This window comes from Hypanus sabinus, chromosome 9, assembly GCF_030144855.1.
Source record: "Hypanus sabinus isolate sHypSab1 chromosome 9, sHypSab1.hap1, whole genome shotgun sequence".
NCBI classification, from domain to species: domain Eukaryota; kingdom Metazoa; phylum Chordata; class Chondrichthyes; order Myliobatiformes; family Dasyatidae; genus Hypanus; species Hypanus sabinus.
The window spans coordinates 137,710,628-137,724,639 of record NC_082714.1 but is presented as its reverse complement, the minus strand read 5'-3'; the positions used below and the strand labels follow the sequence as shown (position 1 = coordinate 137,724,639).

The window sequence follows — 14,012 nt, the reverse complement described above, 5'->3', positions numbered from 1 at the left end:
ATGAAGACTGAAACAAGGTTGGACTTGATGGACATTTATAAGGAAAAAAAATAGTCGAGGAGCATTAATTGGGAGTAGAAACATTAATTATTTTTTTTCTTCACTAATATATATTTTTTTTGCAGGGGAGCTGGAGGAGCTCCTGATTGCTGGCTGAGAGTTTCACATGTACAATCATGGCGATTGCCATGACCCGTAAAATGGGGAGGGGGTAATGTTCTGTTCTTTTTATTAGCAACATTAGTGGGGGGGTATTTTGTTTTTTTTTCTTATATATTAGTTATCTTTCTTCTATTTTTCTTCTTTTTTGCCTGGATGATTGGGGAGAGACTCATAGCAACATGGAGAATTTTAGAGTTCCCAAGGTATTATGAATGATTAATTTACTTAATTTTTTAAGTTTTAATGTTAATGGAATTAATGGACCTGTGAAAAGAAAATGAGATTTAACATATGTTAAGAAAATGAAAGGAGATATAGCTTTTTTACAAGAAACACATTTAACAGAAACAGAACATAAGAAATTAAAGAGAGATTGGGTTGGAAATGTCATTGCAGCTTCATTTAATTCAAAATCGAGAGGAGTTGCAATGTTGGTTAATAAATCTTTACCAATTAAAATACAAAATGTAATAATTGATTCTGTGGGGAGATATGTGATCATACATTGTCAAATTTTTTCAGAATTATGGACTTTTATGAACTTTTATGCACCAAATGAAAATGATGCAAAATTCATACAAGAAGTTTTTTTGAACTTGGCTGATTCACATGATAAAATATTAATAGGTGGAGATTTTAATTTTTGTTTAGATCCAGTTTTGGATAGGTCAACTAAAGTTGCTACAAAATCAAAAGTAACAAACTAACTTTATCATTAATGAAAGATTTAAACCTGATTGATATATGGAGAAAAATTAATCCAAGAGAAGGAAATTATTCATTTTATTCAAATAGACATAAAACTTACTCAAGGATCGATTTTTTTTTATTATCAAAAAATATTCAAGATAGAGTGAAAAGTGTGGAATATAAAGCAAGAATACTGTCAGATCATTCCCCCTTGATAATGACAATGATAATGATGGATAAGGAGGAATTGATCTATAGATGGAGATTTAATTCAATTTTATTAAAACGTCAAGATTTTTGTGATTTTATGAAAAAACAAATTCAATTTTGTTTGGATACAAATCTCCATTCAGTTGAGGATAAAATTGTATTATGGGAAGCGATGAAAGCATATTTAAGGGGTCAGATTATAACTTATACATCTAAAATTAAGAAGGAATACACAGCAGAAATAGATCAATTGGAAAAAGATATAAAGTTAGAAAAAGAATCTCAATGATATATGACAGAAGAAAAACGAAAACAATTTGTTAATAAAAAACTACAATATAATACACTCCAGACATATACAGAAAAAGTAATTATGAGAACTAAACAGAAATATCATGAATTAGGTGAAAGATCACATAAAATACTTGGCAGTTGAAAACAGAACAGGCTTCTAAAACAATAAATGCAATTAGAACAAGTGTAAGTAAGGTTACTTATAAGCCTTTAGAAATTAATGAAACTTAAAAAAAAATTTATACTGAACTATATCAATCAGAATCACAAAATAAGATTGCTGAGATAGATAAATTTTTATGAGAAATAACCCTTCCAAAATTAAATTTGGAAGAACAGAAAGGATCAGATATGCCCTTTACATTAAGAGGTTGAAGAAGCTTTAGGATCACTTCAGAGTAATAAATCCCCAGGAGAAGATGGTTTTCCTCCTGAATTTTATAAAAAAATTTAAAGATTTATTAATTCCTCCTTTTATGGAATTAATATACCAAGTGGAAAGAAAACATAAACCCACAATTTTTTTTAACAGCGATCATAACTGTATTGCCAAAAAAAAGAGAGATCCTTTAAAACCAACATCATATAGGCCTATTTCTTTGTTGAATACAGATTATAAAATACTAGCAAAAATTTTATCTAATAATCTAAATATCTACCAAAATTAATACATATGGATCAAACATGTTTTATTAAAAACAGACTATCAATGGATAATATAACCCGGTTACTTAGTATAATTCATTTGGCACAAAAAAGAGAGGAAATGAGTGTGGCAGTTGCTTTGGATGCAGAAAAAGCATTTGATAGATTGAAATGGGATTTTTTATTTAAGGTATTGGAAAAATATGAGTTAGGAAAATCTTTTATACAATGGATTAAAACTTTAAATACTAATCCTCAAGCTAAAGTAGTTACAAATGGTCAGATTTCAACACCATTTTGCTTAACGAGGTCAAGTAGACAAGGCTGCCCATTATCACCTGCTTTATTTGTATTGGCAATAGAACCATTAACTGAATTAATTAGAACAGATTCAGACATTGGGGGTTTTAGAGTTAATCAAGAAGAATATAAGATTAATTTATTTGCTGATGATGTTTTGATTTATTTAAGAAACCCATTGCAATCTGCAAAGATTATCTTTTAGATTGGAAGAATATGGGAAAGTATCAGGGTATAAAGTAAATTGGGATAAAAGTGAAATTTTACCCCTTACCAAAGGATAATAATAATTATGTATAATTAATCAATAAATAATAATAATTATTTTAAGTTTTATTTAAATATAATCAATGTCGATTAGTAACTCAATTTCGATGGTCAATAAATGGGATAAAATATTTAGGTATTAGAGTTGATAATGATGTAAAAAATTTACATAAACAAAATTATTTGCCATTATTAAAAAAAATAAAAGAGGATCTTGATAAATGGATGATGTTACCAATAACATTAATAGGTAGAGTTAATGCTGTAAAAATGAATTTGTTTCCTAGATTGCAATATTTATTTCAAACTTTACCAATACAATTCCCACAGAAGTTTTTTCAAGAACTGAATAAATATGTAAGGAAATTTCTTTGGAAAGGAAAGATGTCAAGAATATCATTGGAAAAATTGACATGTAAATTTGATTTAGGAGGGTTACAACTTCCAAATTTTAAGAATTATTATAAAGCAAATTAACTTAGATTTATTGCGTCTTTTTTTGATGAAGAAAAACCGGCATGGATTAGAATAGAATTAGACAAGATAGGAGAAAAGATACCAGAAGATTTTATATATAAATGGGAATCCAAATGGATATGGGAAAAAAAGAATCTCCTATATTAAGACACTTAATTGATTTATGGAATAAGGTAAATATGGACGATGAGATCAAGAAATCTTTATTAGCAAAAAGAACTTTAATTCAAAATAGGCTTATTGCTTTTACAATGGATAATAAACTTTTACATAATTGGTTCTAAAAGGGGATTAAATATATAGGTGATTGTTTTGAAGGAGGTATATTGATGTCGTTTGATCAATTAAAAAATAAATATAAAATATCAAATAACACTCTTTTCTGTTATTTTCAATTAAAAGCCTATTTACGAGAAAAGCTGGGTCAAACAATGTTGATACCAAAACCTAGTGAAATAGAAATATTAATTCAGAAAGGAAAAATTAAAAAATTTACATCTTGTATTTGTAATTTGATTCAAAAACAGACAATTAAATCAGGAATTCATAAATCAAGACAAAAATAGGAATCTGATTTGAATGTTAAAACTGATGGAAAAAACTGGTCAGGATTATGTTCTGATAGTATGAGAAATACAATAAATGTTCGACTTAGATTAATACAATATAATTTTTTACATCAATTATATATAACACCACAGAAAATAAATAGATTAAATTCAAATATGTCTGACCAATGTTTTCGATGTAATCAAGAAATTGGTACTTCTTTACATTCTACTTGGTCTTGTTTTAAAATTCAACCATTTTGGATAAATTTAAGATTTTATTGGAACAAATTACTGGAGTACAACTCCCACATAGTCCACTATTATTTTTATTAGGAGACATTGAAGGGACAATACCGAAACTTAAATTTTTTCTGATACTTATTCAATTTATAAAAATTGCATTGGCAATAGCCAAAAAAGTTATTGCAGTTACTTGGAAATCTGATTTATATTTAACTATGGATCATTGGAATAATGAAATACATAGTTGTATTCCACTTGAAAAAATTACGTATAATCTAAGAAATGAATATGATATATTTTTGAAAATTTGGTTCCCATACTTACAAAAGATAGGATTAAATACATAGGTCCTTTGAAGATAAAATTATAAAGTAATTGTGGAAAGTAAAAATAAATATCAAAATTATTTTGAACTCCATGGAGCATGTGGGGATCCTCTGATATCTAGGCCATCTTTCTCTTCTTTCCTTTTTTTCTTTCTTTAGATAAGGGTTAAGGGGAGGGGGGAGAGTTAATATTATTTTTCTTGCTATTTTACCATCACAGTTATTCTTTGTAATTTCTCAAATTTAATTAATTTATTAAATTTTTAAAAAAAGAATGCCGCACAGATGTTCCAGCGGCTAATGGTTGCGGTGGGACGCGACCTGGACTTTGCGTTCATCTATTTGGGCGACATCCATATAGCCAGCAGTAGTCGCCAGGAGCATCTGTCCCACCTCCGCCAGCTCTACTCCCACCTGAGTGATTTCAGCCTCACGATCAACCCGGCCAAATGCCAGTTTGGTCTCGATACCATCGACTTCCTGGGCCACAGGATTACCAAAGATGGGGCAACACCTCTGACCGCCAAGGTAGACGCGATCTGCCACTTTGCCTGGCCCAACGCGGTCAAAAGCCTACAGGAGGTTGTTGGTATGGTGAACTTCTGCCACCGTTTTCTCCCCTCAGCAGCCCGTATCATGAGCCCTTTGTAGACCCTGATGTCAGGTAAAGGCAAGGACATTACTTGGGACGAGGAGGCCATGGCCGCTTTTGTCAAAGCCCAGGAAGCCTTTGCAGATGCCGCGATGCTAGTGCACCTTTGAAAGGACATTCCGACTGCCCTCACGGTGGACGCATCTGACACAGCATTCAGTGGGGTGCTGGAGCAGCTCATCGAGGGGCGCTGGCAACCCTTGGCATTCTTCAGCAAGCACCTACAACCACCCGAACTCGAGTACAGTGCTTTCGACCAGGAGCTGTTGGCACTGTATCTGGCCATTCGGCATTTCAGGTACTTCTTAGAAGGCAGGCCGTTCACCGCGTACACAGTCCACAAACCGTTGACCTTCGCATTCACGAAGGTGTCCGATCCCTGGTCGGCTCGGCAGCAGCAACATCTGTCCTACATCTCCAAGTACACAACGGACATCCAGCATGTCTTGGGAAAGGACAACATCGTGGCGGACACACTCTCCAGTCCAGCTGTCCAGGCCCTGTCCCTGGGGGTGGACTGTGCAGCACTGGCAGAGATGCAGCAGGCAGACGACGAGATGCCCAGCTACTGGATCGCAGTCTCGGGTTTGCAGCTGCAGGACTTTCTCTTAGGCCCAGGTGAGAGGACCCTCCTGTGCGATGTGGCTACTGGTCAACCTTGCCCCATCGTCCCAACAGCCTGGAGGCTGTGAGTTTTTGACTCCATACACAGTTTGGCGAACCCATCTATCAGGACAACTGTCCAGCTGGTCTCCAGCAAGTTCACGTGGCACGAACTTCGCAAGCAGGTCAATGAGTGGGCCAGAACGTACACGCAGTGCCAAACAGCCAAGGTGCAGTGGCACACTAAAGCCCCGCTGCAGCAGTTCGAACCCACCCACTGGAGGTTCGACCACATTCATGTGGATATCGTAGGCCCCCTACCAGTGTCCCGAGGAGTGCGGTACTTCCTAACTATGGTAGACCGGTTCACGAGGTGGCCAGAGGCGGTCCCGCTCACCGACACATCTGCCGATTCCTGCGTCCGAGCACTGATTGCAACCTGGGTAGCACGCTTCAGGGTACCGGCCCACATTACCTCCGACAGAGGTGCCCAGTTCACCTCCAGCCCGTGGTCGGCTGTGGCCAGCCTATTGGGAACGCAGCTACACCACACTACTGCCTACCACTCACAGTCGAATGGACTAGTGGAACGCTTCCACTGTCACTTGAAGTCGGCTCTCATGGCCCACCTGACAGGACCTAACTGGGTGGACGAGCTTCCCTGGGTCCTGCTTGAAATTTGCACAGTGCTGAAAGAGAATCTGCATGCCTCGTCGGCCGAGTTGGTGTACAGCGCACCCCTGGCCGTCCCAGGAGAGTTCATACCAGCCCCAAGGGGGCAAGAGGACAAACCCGCAGCAGTCCTGGACAGACTACGCGAAAGGCTCAGCAACCTGGCCCCCGTACTGACTTCACAGCACAGACGGACCCCGACCCATGTACCCAAAGACCTGCAGAACTGTAAGTTTGTGTTTGTACGAAGGGGTGGACACCGGGCACCACAACAGCGGCTGTACGAGGGGCCATTCAAGGTGATCAATAACAACGGGTCCACGTACGTTCTGGACATTGGGGGGAAAGAGGAGGTTTTCACGGTGGACTGACTCAAACCAGCCCACGTGGACTTGGTGCCGCCGGTCGAGGTTCAGACTGTGGACATTGGGGGGCGTGTATCGCTGGTTCTGGGGGGGGGGGGTTATGTGGTGACCCACTTTCTGCGCAGGCGAACTGGCTCATAAATAGCCAGCACGCGGGGAGACTTTGGTAATGCACCCCTGACGCCATTTCCGCCCGGAGAGGGCGGGTGCTAGGGATTAAATGCCAGCGCCGCGAAGTTTGAATAAACTAGACTCAAAACGACTTACTGCGTGTTGTTATTTCAGCGCTGTGTGTAGCACATTGCTACAGTTGGATAATTTCTTTCCAAAGAACGCCTATTAAGGTTAGTGTTTTATTTCCGGCAACTAAGGTGGATATTGCCATGGGATGAATAATTGATCCCCTTGTAATATCTTAATTTAATAAATTATCACTTCAGATTTCTAAATATAGATATTTCTAGATCCTTATTATTTAATTTTCTCTTCTGCCATGTCACTTGTTAATAAACTGGATTAATCTGCAGCAGATCATATTACTTAAGTATTTATAATTCGCTACCTTGAGAGTTCATGGTTGTAGACATGAGACCGGTGGGAATATATTAAAGTTAGATATTCTAGTATTTGTTTAAAATAAAGTATTCAAAGCTGGTTTTTTTTTTAGTGTAAGAGAGGTTTGATTTTGAAGTGTAGATTTGTAAATCAAAACTTTATGTCTGGTTGTTGATCTAGACTTAGTAAGAAGCAATTCTGACTGGCTGGCCATTTTTATTTAAGTAGACATGGCAAATTGAACTTTTAGCAAATTTATACAAATAAATCTATTTCTGAATAGCTGCAGGTAGAACTGTGTCATGTTTTTTAATCTACTGTATAGATCTACATCTTTTTAGGGTATAGATGTAGTGATGCAAACATTTGAATTTTTTTTGCCATGTTGAATATAGGGTTGTGATCATCCCAAGTTCATTATGCCCAGATATATTAAGTGGGTTGTATAATAGATTCAGAATCCAGTAATTGATTTTTTTCCCTAAATCAATGCTTTGCAGATGGCCCAACAGGAGACAAAGATGCTGAGGATAAGAAAAAAGCATGTTCATCGTCCTCAAAAAACAGTTCAGATTCCACAGTGCAAAGGTCATTCCAGATATTTTGTTATAAATCCTTTAATACAGTTACATTAAATTAAACAATTGTTAATTTCTTTTCTGTGGTCAGAATATGGTTAATTTCTCCTGCCTAGAATACAAGTAACTGATCACAGTCTATCTGATAAATGTTTTTCCATAGTTAGCTATTAGAAGTTTCAGAGGTAATAATTTGTAGCAGAGTAAGTACTAAGTTCGGCTACAAAATTTATAAATTTTGCTCTTGTATGTTGTCAGTTTATTTCTATTGGCTGGTATCCAAGGATCTGATATTTCAATTTGGCTTCACCAAATTAAATGTGGCAGTAACTTATTTCCTTTACTCTGAGCAGCACTTGTTGATTGATTAAAAATGAAGATATCTGTTCAGATTTTCTTCGCATGAGCCAGTTTTTTAAATTTGGGGAAGGGGGGATGCATAGAGAGGGATAGAAATCATTGTTTTGGAGGATGACAGCAATTTCTTGTTTTTTATGTAGAATGGATAATATTTGTAGAATTTCAAAAGTTTTTAAATTCAGGAAGAAAATTATTTACAGGCTGTCCCTGGGTTACAAATGACTGGGTTACAGCTGCTACTACATGCAGTTGTGTTCTTATAACTATTGAATTCAAAAGTCCAATGTGCATAGAAATGGTCATACTTATGAATGGCAGAACTGGTTTCCTTTCTCTTTCTTATTAGTAATGGTACTTCCTTTTCATTTGTGTGTGCTTTTCATGTTATTTATTAGAATATCATGCAGATATGGTTTCCACATTGAGTAAATCTGTGTGTATTTTGACTTGTGGACAAAACCACTTGTGTACATCTGTAAGAGCGGACCACATTTGTTACCTGGGGCTGGCCTGTGATATGTAACCATTTTCTGTAAGAAGATAACGGATTCATATAAGTTGGATTTTAAATAATCTTGAAGGGTGTTCATAAGCAGGTCTATGATTTTTATTCAACCCTTAGTTAACTCTTGTACATTTTGTATACTTGTGGTATAACATCCCAGTGGATGAAGACTTTGATTTTTTTTGTGGGGGACTATTGAATTGAATAGGAATAGGATTTTATTCTATAAGTTGTTGGTAGTTTTGCACATTTTTGACGAATATTTATCAAATGAATGCCCTTTGTCTTTTGTAGCTCCTGTAGGAAACCAGAACCAAGGACACCTACGACTCCAAGGATGACAACATTTCCACCAGTTCCTGTTACCAGTGATACTGTCCGTAACAAGTGTAGAGAGTTGTTGTCAGCGGCTCTCCAAACAGACAGTGAGTAAATACTTAGAGCAACTAAGTTCTATAACCAAGCTCATTGAAGCTATAGCAGTTAGGATTGATTAAGGGGACCTCGGAAAATAGTGCACAGTAAATCTATAGCACGTGTGGGTCTATGTTGTTTCCAGACCTGCATATTCTTAAGACCATTGGGTGTAATTTATATATCGAAATCTGAATTAAAATTATATTAATATTATACTGTATTAATTTTCTTTTGAACTGAGGAAGCTTAAAGGGACTGCAGGAACTCGGCCCCCAATGAATTGAGAGGAAACTGTAGGGATTTCTGAAAATTTGGGTAGTAGATTACAGGCAGTCCCCAGGTTACGAATGAGATCCATTCCTAAGTCTGTCTTTAAGTGGAATTTGTAGTTAAGTCGGAACAGGTACATACAATTCTTACTTAGCATCTGTTAGTCAAATGTTTGTCTGCGTATATAGTATATATTTTACCTTTCTATGCAGACCTTTACTTTTTCTCGTCATAAATGGCCTTGTAGCAATAGAGACCCTCGGTAACTGTACGGCAAACTTTGGTGAACCTCTCTTTATTTGGATCTTTCTCTAACTGCTTCAATGAGACGAAAGGCTTCAGCAACTCTTTTGTCAAAAGCTTTTTCAGTTCTGGAGTTTTTAGGTCTCAGTTTTCTTCCTCAAATGCTATCATCACTTTATCTTTTAAAATTGTTCCGATCATTGACCGACTGTAGCCTGACACTTTTCCAATGACCGATGGTGTTTCACCTCTTTCCGATTGCTTTATTATTTCCACGTTATTATAATTTAAGCCAAATACAAAGTTACACACTCAACACAGTGTTAATGGCAACGTGATCTGACTTAAAATGGCGGACAGCCTACGAACTTCTGAAGCCGCGCAATGTTTTCATGAGTGCCACAAAGTAGTGCGTGCGTTTGTTGTTATGAACCATTGTATTTAACTCAAATTTTTAATATATTAGGCTTTATGGCAGTCTGTTCGTAAGTACGAGTTGTCCATAAGTTGGACGTTCATAACCCAGGGACTGCCTGTATTGGAATTTTACAGTACTTTAATATCCCGTGGTCATTAATTAAGTTTTGTGGATTGAGGGTAATGTATTAATATGGATAAAATATTTTTATCAAGTGTAGAACTAAGGATGAAAATCTGTAAGTAGTAATGAGGCTCAGGAATTAATGCAGGGGCATTTTGTGGGGGAGTTGATAATCAGGATGCTGTTCTTTTCTGTACAGGGGGTGGGGTTTATTGTTTCTGAATAACTTCCATGTTCCATATTTCGTGGCTATTTGAAGAAATACAAATTTCAGAATTGTATATGGATACATGATTTGATTTTTTAAAAAATAATTTCTAAAATCTGCAGACAAATCATCACAAACTCCACGTTGTCAACACTGTTCACATTAGAAACTGGAAAAGGAAATACAATTGTGTATGATCGTGAAATATATTTAACATTCCAACAAGGTCAAGGGTGACAACCTTTTGTGCTCAGTTTAAATTCCTTTGTGTGCTTGTAGCAAAAGATGTGTGCAGACACACTTTAGAGGAGATACTGGTGGTGAATAATAAGACTTTTTAAGGTAGTTTAAATGAGGTTCATGAAATCTTAAAATTACTAGAAGAAATGGGAAGCATTATGATTGGAAGAAATGAGGTGCAGGAAAATCTAAAAGTAGTGAAGCTTACCCTTGGTTTACTTTGAACAATGTAGAGGGCTAAAGACTTGGGTAGAAGTGGGTTAGAGAGTTAAAGTGATGGACAGATGTAAATTTGAAATCAGCTTTGTAGGCTGAAAGGAGGTTATTCAAGTTGGGGATTCTCCAACGCAGTGGAATACAGATCATGTTGTGAGCATAAGTATTGTGTACTAAACTGTAAGTAGTGCAAATCATTGCCTCACCTGGAAAGTATGTTTAGGGCCTGGCTGCTAGTAAGCAGGGATCTAAAAATTCAGCTTTGAAGAGGAGTAAGTATTGGTGAAGATGGAGAAGTTGACTGGAGTGCCCTGGAGGATCACTACCTTTTAGAATACCAGAAAGGTAATGTATGCCTGGTTGCAGCACTACCATGACAGTGTCTGAAATTAGAGAATCGTGCATTGAATATGGAGGCTGGTGGGTGGTGGAATGTAATCGAGAAATTCTGTCCATATTTGTCGTCAGAGGAGAAGTTGAGTGAGGAGGGAAGATTGAATTTATTTCTTACATCCTTTGCATACATGAGTAAAAATCTGTATGTTGCATTTTCATGTGAATGCAATGTGCAAATTATAGTAATTTGTAATAAATAGTATGTACAGTAAGATGTAAAACAGAACAGTCGATATAGCTTAGAAATACAATTGTGTCAGCATGAATTAATCAGTCTGATGGCCTGATGGAAGAAGCTGTCCCAGAGCCTATTCTGGTCCTGGCTTTAATGTTGTGGTACCGCTTCTCAGATCGGAGCAGCTGGAACGGTTTGTGGTTGGGGTGACTTGGGTCCCCAATGATCTTTCAGGCCCTTCCTACACAACGGTCTCTGTAAATGTCCTGAATAGAGGGAAGTTCACATCTACTGATGCGCTGGGCTGTCTGCACCACTCTGCAGAGTCCTGCAATTGAAGGACATACAGTTTCATACCAGGCAGTGGTACAGCCAATCAGGATGCTGTCAATAGTGCCTCTGTAGAAAGTCCATAGGATTTGGGGATTCACACCAAACTTCTTCAACCGTCTGAAGTGAAAGAGGTGCTGTTGTGGTTTTTTTTCACCACACGGTTGGTATGTACAGACCAAATGAGGTCCTCAGTGATGCGTTTACTGAGGAACTTGAAGTTGTTTACCCCCTCAACCCCAGATTCATTGATGTCAATAGGGGTGAGCCTGTCTCTATTCCTCCTGTAGTCCACAACCAGTTCCTTTGTTTTTGTGACATTGAGAGAGAAATTGTTTTCTTGACAGCACTGTCAGAGTGATGACTTTTCTGTCGGCTGCCTTGCTAGTATTTGAGATGAGGCCAATCAGTGTAGTATCATCTGCACATTTAATTAGAAGTTTGGAGCTGTGGGTGGCGACTCAGTCATGGGTGTACAGAGAATAAAGGAGTGGGCTTAGGGACACAGTCCTGGATGGCTCCTGTGTTGAGGATCAGAGGGACAGAGGTGAGGGAGCCCACACTTGCCACGTGCCAGTAATCTGACAGGAAGTCTAGGATCCAGCTGCACAAGATGGGGTGAAGGCTGAGGTCTCTCAGCTTCTTGTCAAGCCTAGAGGGAATTATGGTGTTGAATGCTGAACTATAGTCCAAGAACAGCATTTTCACATAAGCATCCCTCCTTTCCAGTTGTATAAGGACAGTGTGAAGAGCTGTGATGCCGTCCATTTGTGGAAGAGGAACAGATGTTAGAGAATTTGATCTCTTGCAGAGCAGGGGAAACTGTGGTTGAAGAGAGTGGGCCTACTAGAAGTACTGTGTAAGATGTCAGGTTTAGACAACAAGTAATCTTGGACAGTGTCTCATCAGTTGCCTAGCTGTTCTTGGAGCTTGGCTGATCACTTGTGCAAGGATTGTGATGGGAACTGCTGGTCACCCAGTGGATGACTGTTCCTAAAATGACAATCTTGGAGATAGCAAATGCTTGTCCCTCAAAGATAGAATCATTCAATGCACATGCTTAATTTTTAAAATTTTGCTTAGAATTTGGAAAAATTACTTTTGTGACTGTTGGAAAGGACATGATTAGAGATGGATTTGAATAATTGTTCATACATTTGATAAATTGTAAAAAGTAGAGCAATCATAAGACCATAAGATTTAGGATCAGAAGTAGGCCATTCAGCCCTTCGAGTCTGCTCCACCATTCAATCATGAGGTGGTCCACTTCATCTAGTCATCCCCACTCCCCTGCTTTCACCCCATACCCTTTGATGCCCTGGCTAATCAAGAACCTGTCAGCTCTGCCTTAAATACACCCAATGACTTGGCTCAACAGCCACTCGTGCCAGCAAATTCCACAGATTTAACCACCTTCTGACTAAAGTAATTTCCCCGCATCTCAGTTTTAAAAGGACGTCCTTCAATCCTGAAGTCATGCCCTCTTGTCCGAGAATCCCCTACCATGGGAATAATTTTGCCATATCTAATCTGCTCGAGCCTTTTAACATTTGGAATGTTTCTATGAGATCCCCCCTCATTCTCCTGAACTCCGGGCAATGCAGCCCAAGAGCTGCCAGATGTTCCTCATATGGTAAGCCAAGTGAGGTATATTGCTTGAATCATTCTCGTGAATCTTCTGTGAACCCTCTCCAATGTCAGTATATCTTTTCTAAAATAAAGAGCCCAAAACTGCACACAATACTCCTTGTGGTCTTACGAGTCCCTTATAGAGCCTCAACATCACATCCCAGCTCTTATATTCTGTACCTCTAGGAATGAATGCCAACATTGCATTTGCCTTCTTCACAACTGACTCAACCTGGAGATTAACCTTTAGGATATCTTCCACAAGGACTCCCAAGTCTCTTTGCAACTCTGCATTTTGAATTTTCTCCCCATCTAAATAATAGTCTGCCTGTTTATTTCTTCCACAGAAGTGCATGACCATACACTTTCCAACATTGTATTTCATTTGCCACTTCTTTGCCCATTCCCTTAAACTATCAAAGTCTCACTGCAGGCTCTCTGTTTCCTCAACACTACCCGCTCCTCCACCAATCTTTGTGTCATTGTGTTTATTACAAAATTAGGTTTATGAAATTTTTGATAAATTTATGAACTGTATATGCTCTAATCAATATTGGATAAATTTGAGAGAATGAAACTGTACTGAAATTCAGCACGTTGATTTGTTTGTTGAGAAAAGTAAGCTGTGTGGGGAAAAAAATTAGTTGGCATTGAGGGAAATCACAAGAATGATGTTTTGGAATTTGGACTTGCTGAACCCTAATTACTACTAAAGGACTAGCACTGTTGGATTTCAGTGATGGATTGTGCAAGTTGTGATTTGTAGGTTAGATCCATGTGTATGCTCTGCCTTAAGCGAGCTGAAAGTTAACATAGTGCATCCAGAACCTGCTGGAAGGTCTCAGCCCGAAACGTCAACTGTATTCTTTCCACAGATGCTGGCTGGCCTGCT

The 14,012-nt window shown here is 38.0% G+C and overlaps 1 protein-coding gene across 2 annotated transcripts in view; it reads left to right on the top strand.

Annotated features, from left to right (window-relative positions):
- Positions 1-14,012, top strand: part of tcea2 (transcription elongation factor A (SII), 2) — a 79,691-nt gene that overhangs the window by 32,670 nt on the left and 33,009 nt on the right. For both annotated transcript variants that reach the window (XM_059980666.1, XM_059980667.1), the window contains 2 exons: positions 7,513-7,600; positions 8,750-8,880. In XM_059980666.1, coding sequence (XP_059836649.1) covers positions 7,513-7,600; positions 8,750-8,880 — 219 coding nt within the window. The remainder of the gene's footprint in view (positions 1-7,512; positions 7,601-8,749; positions 8,881-14,012) is intronic.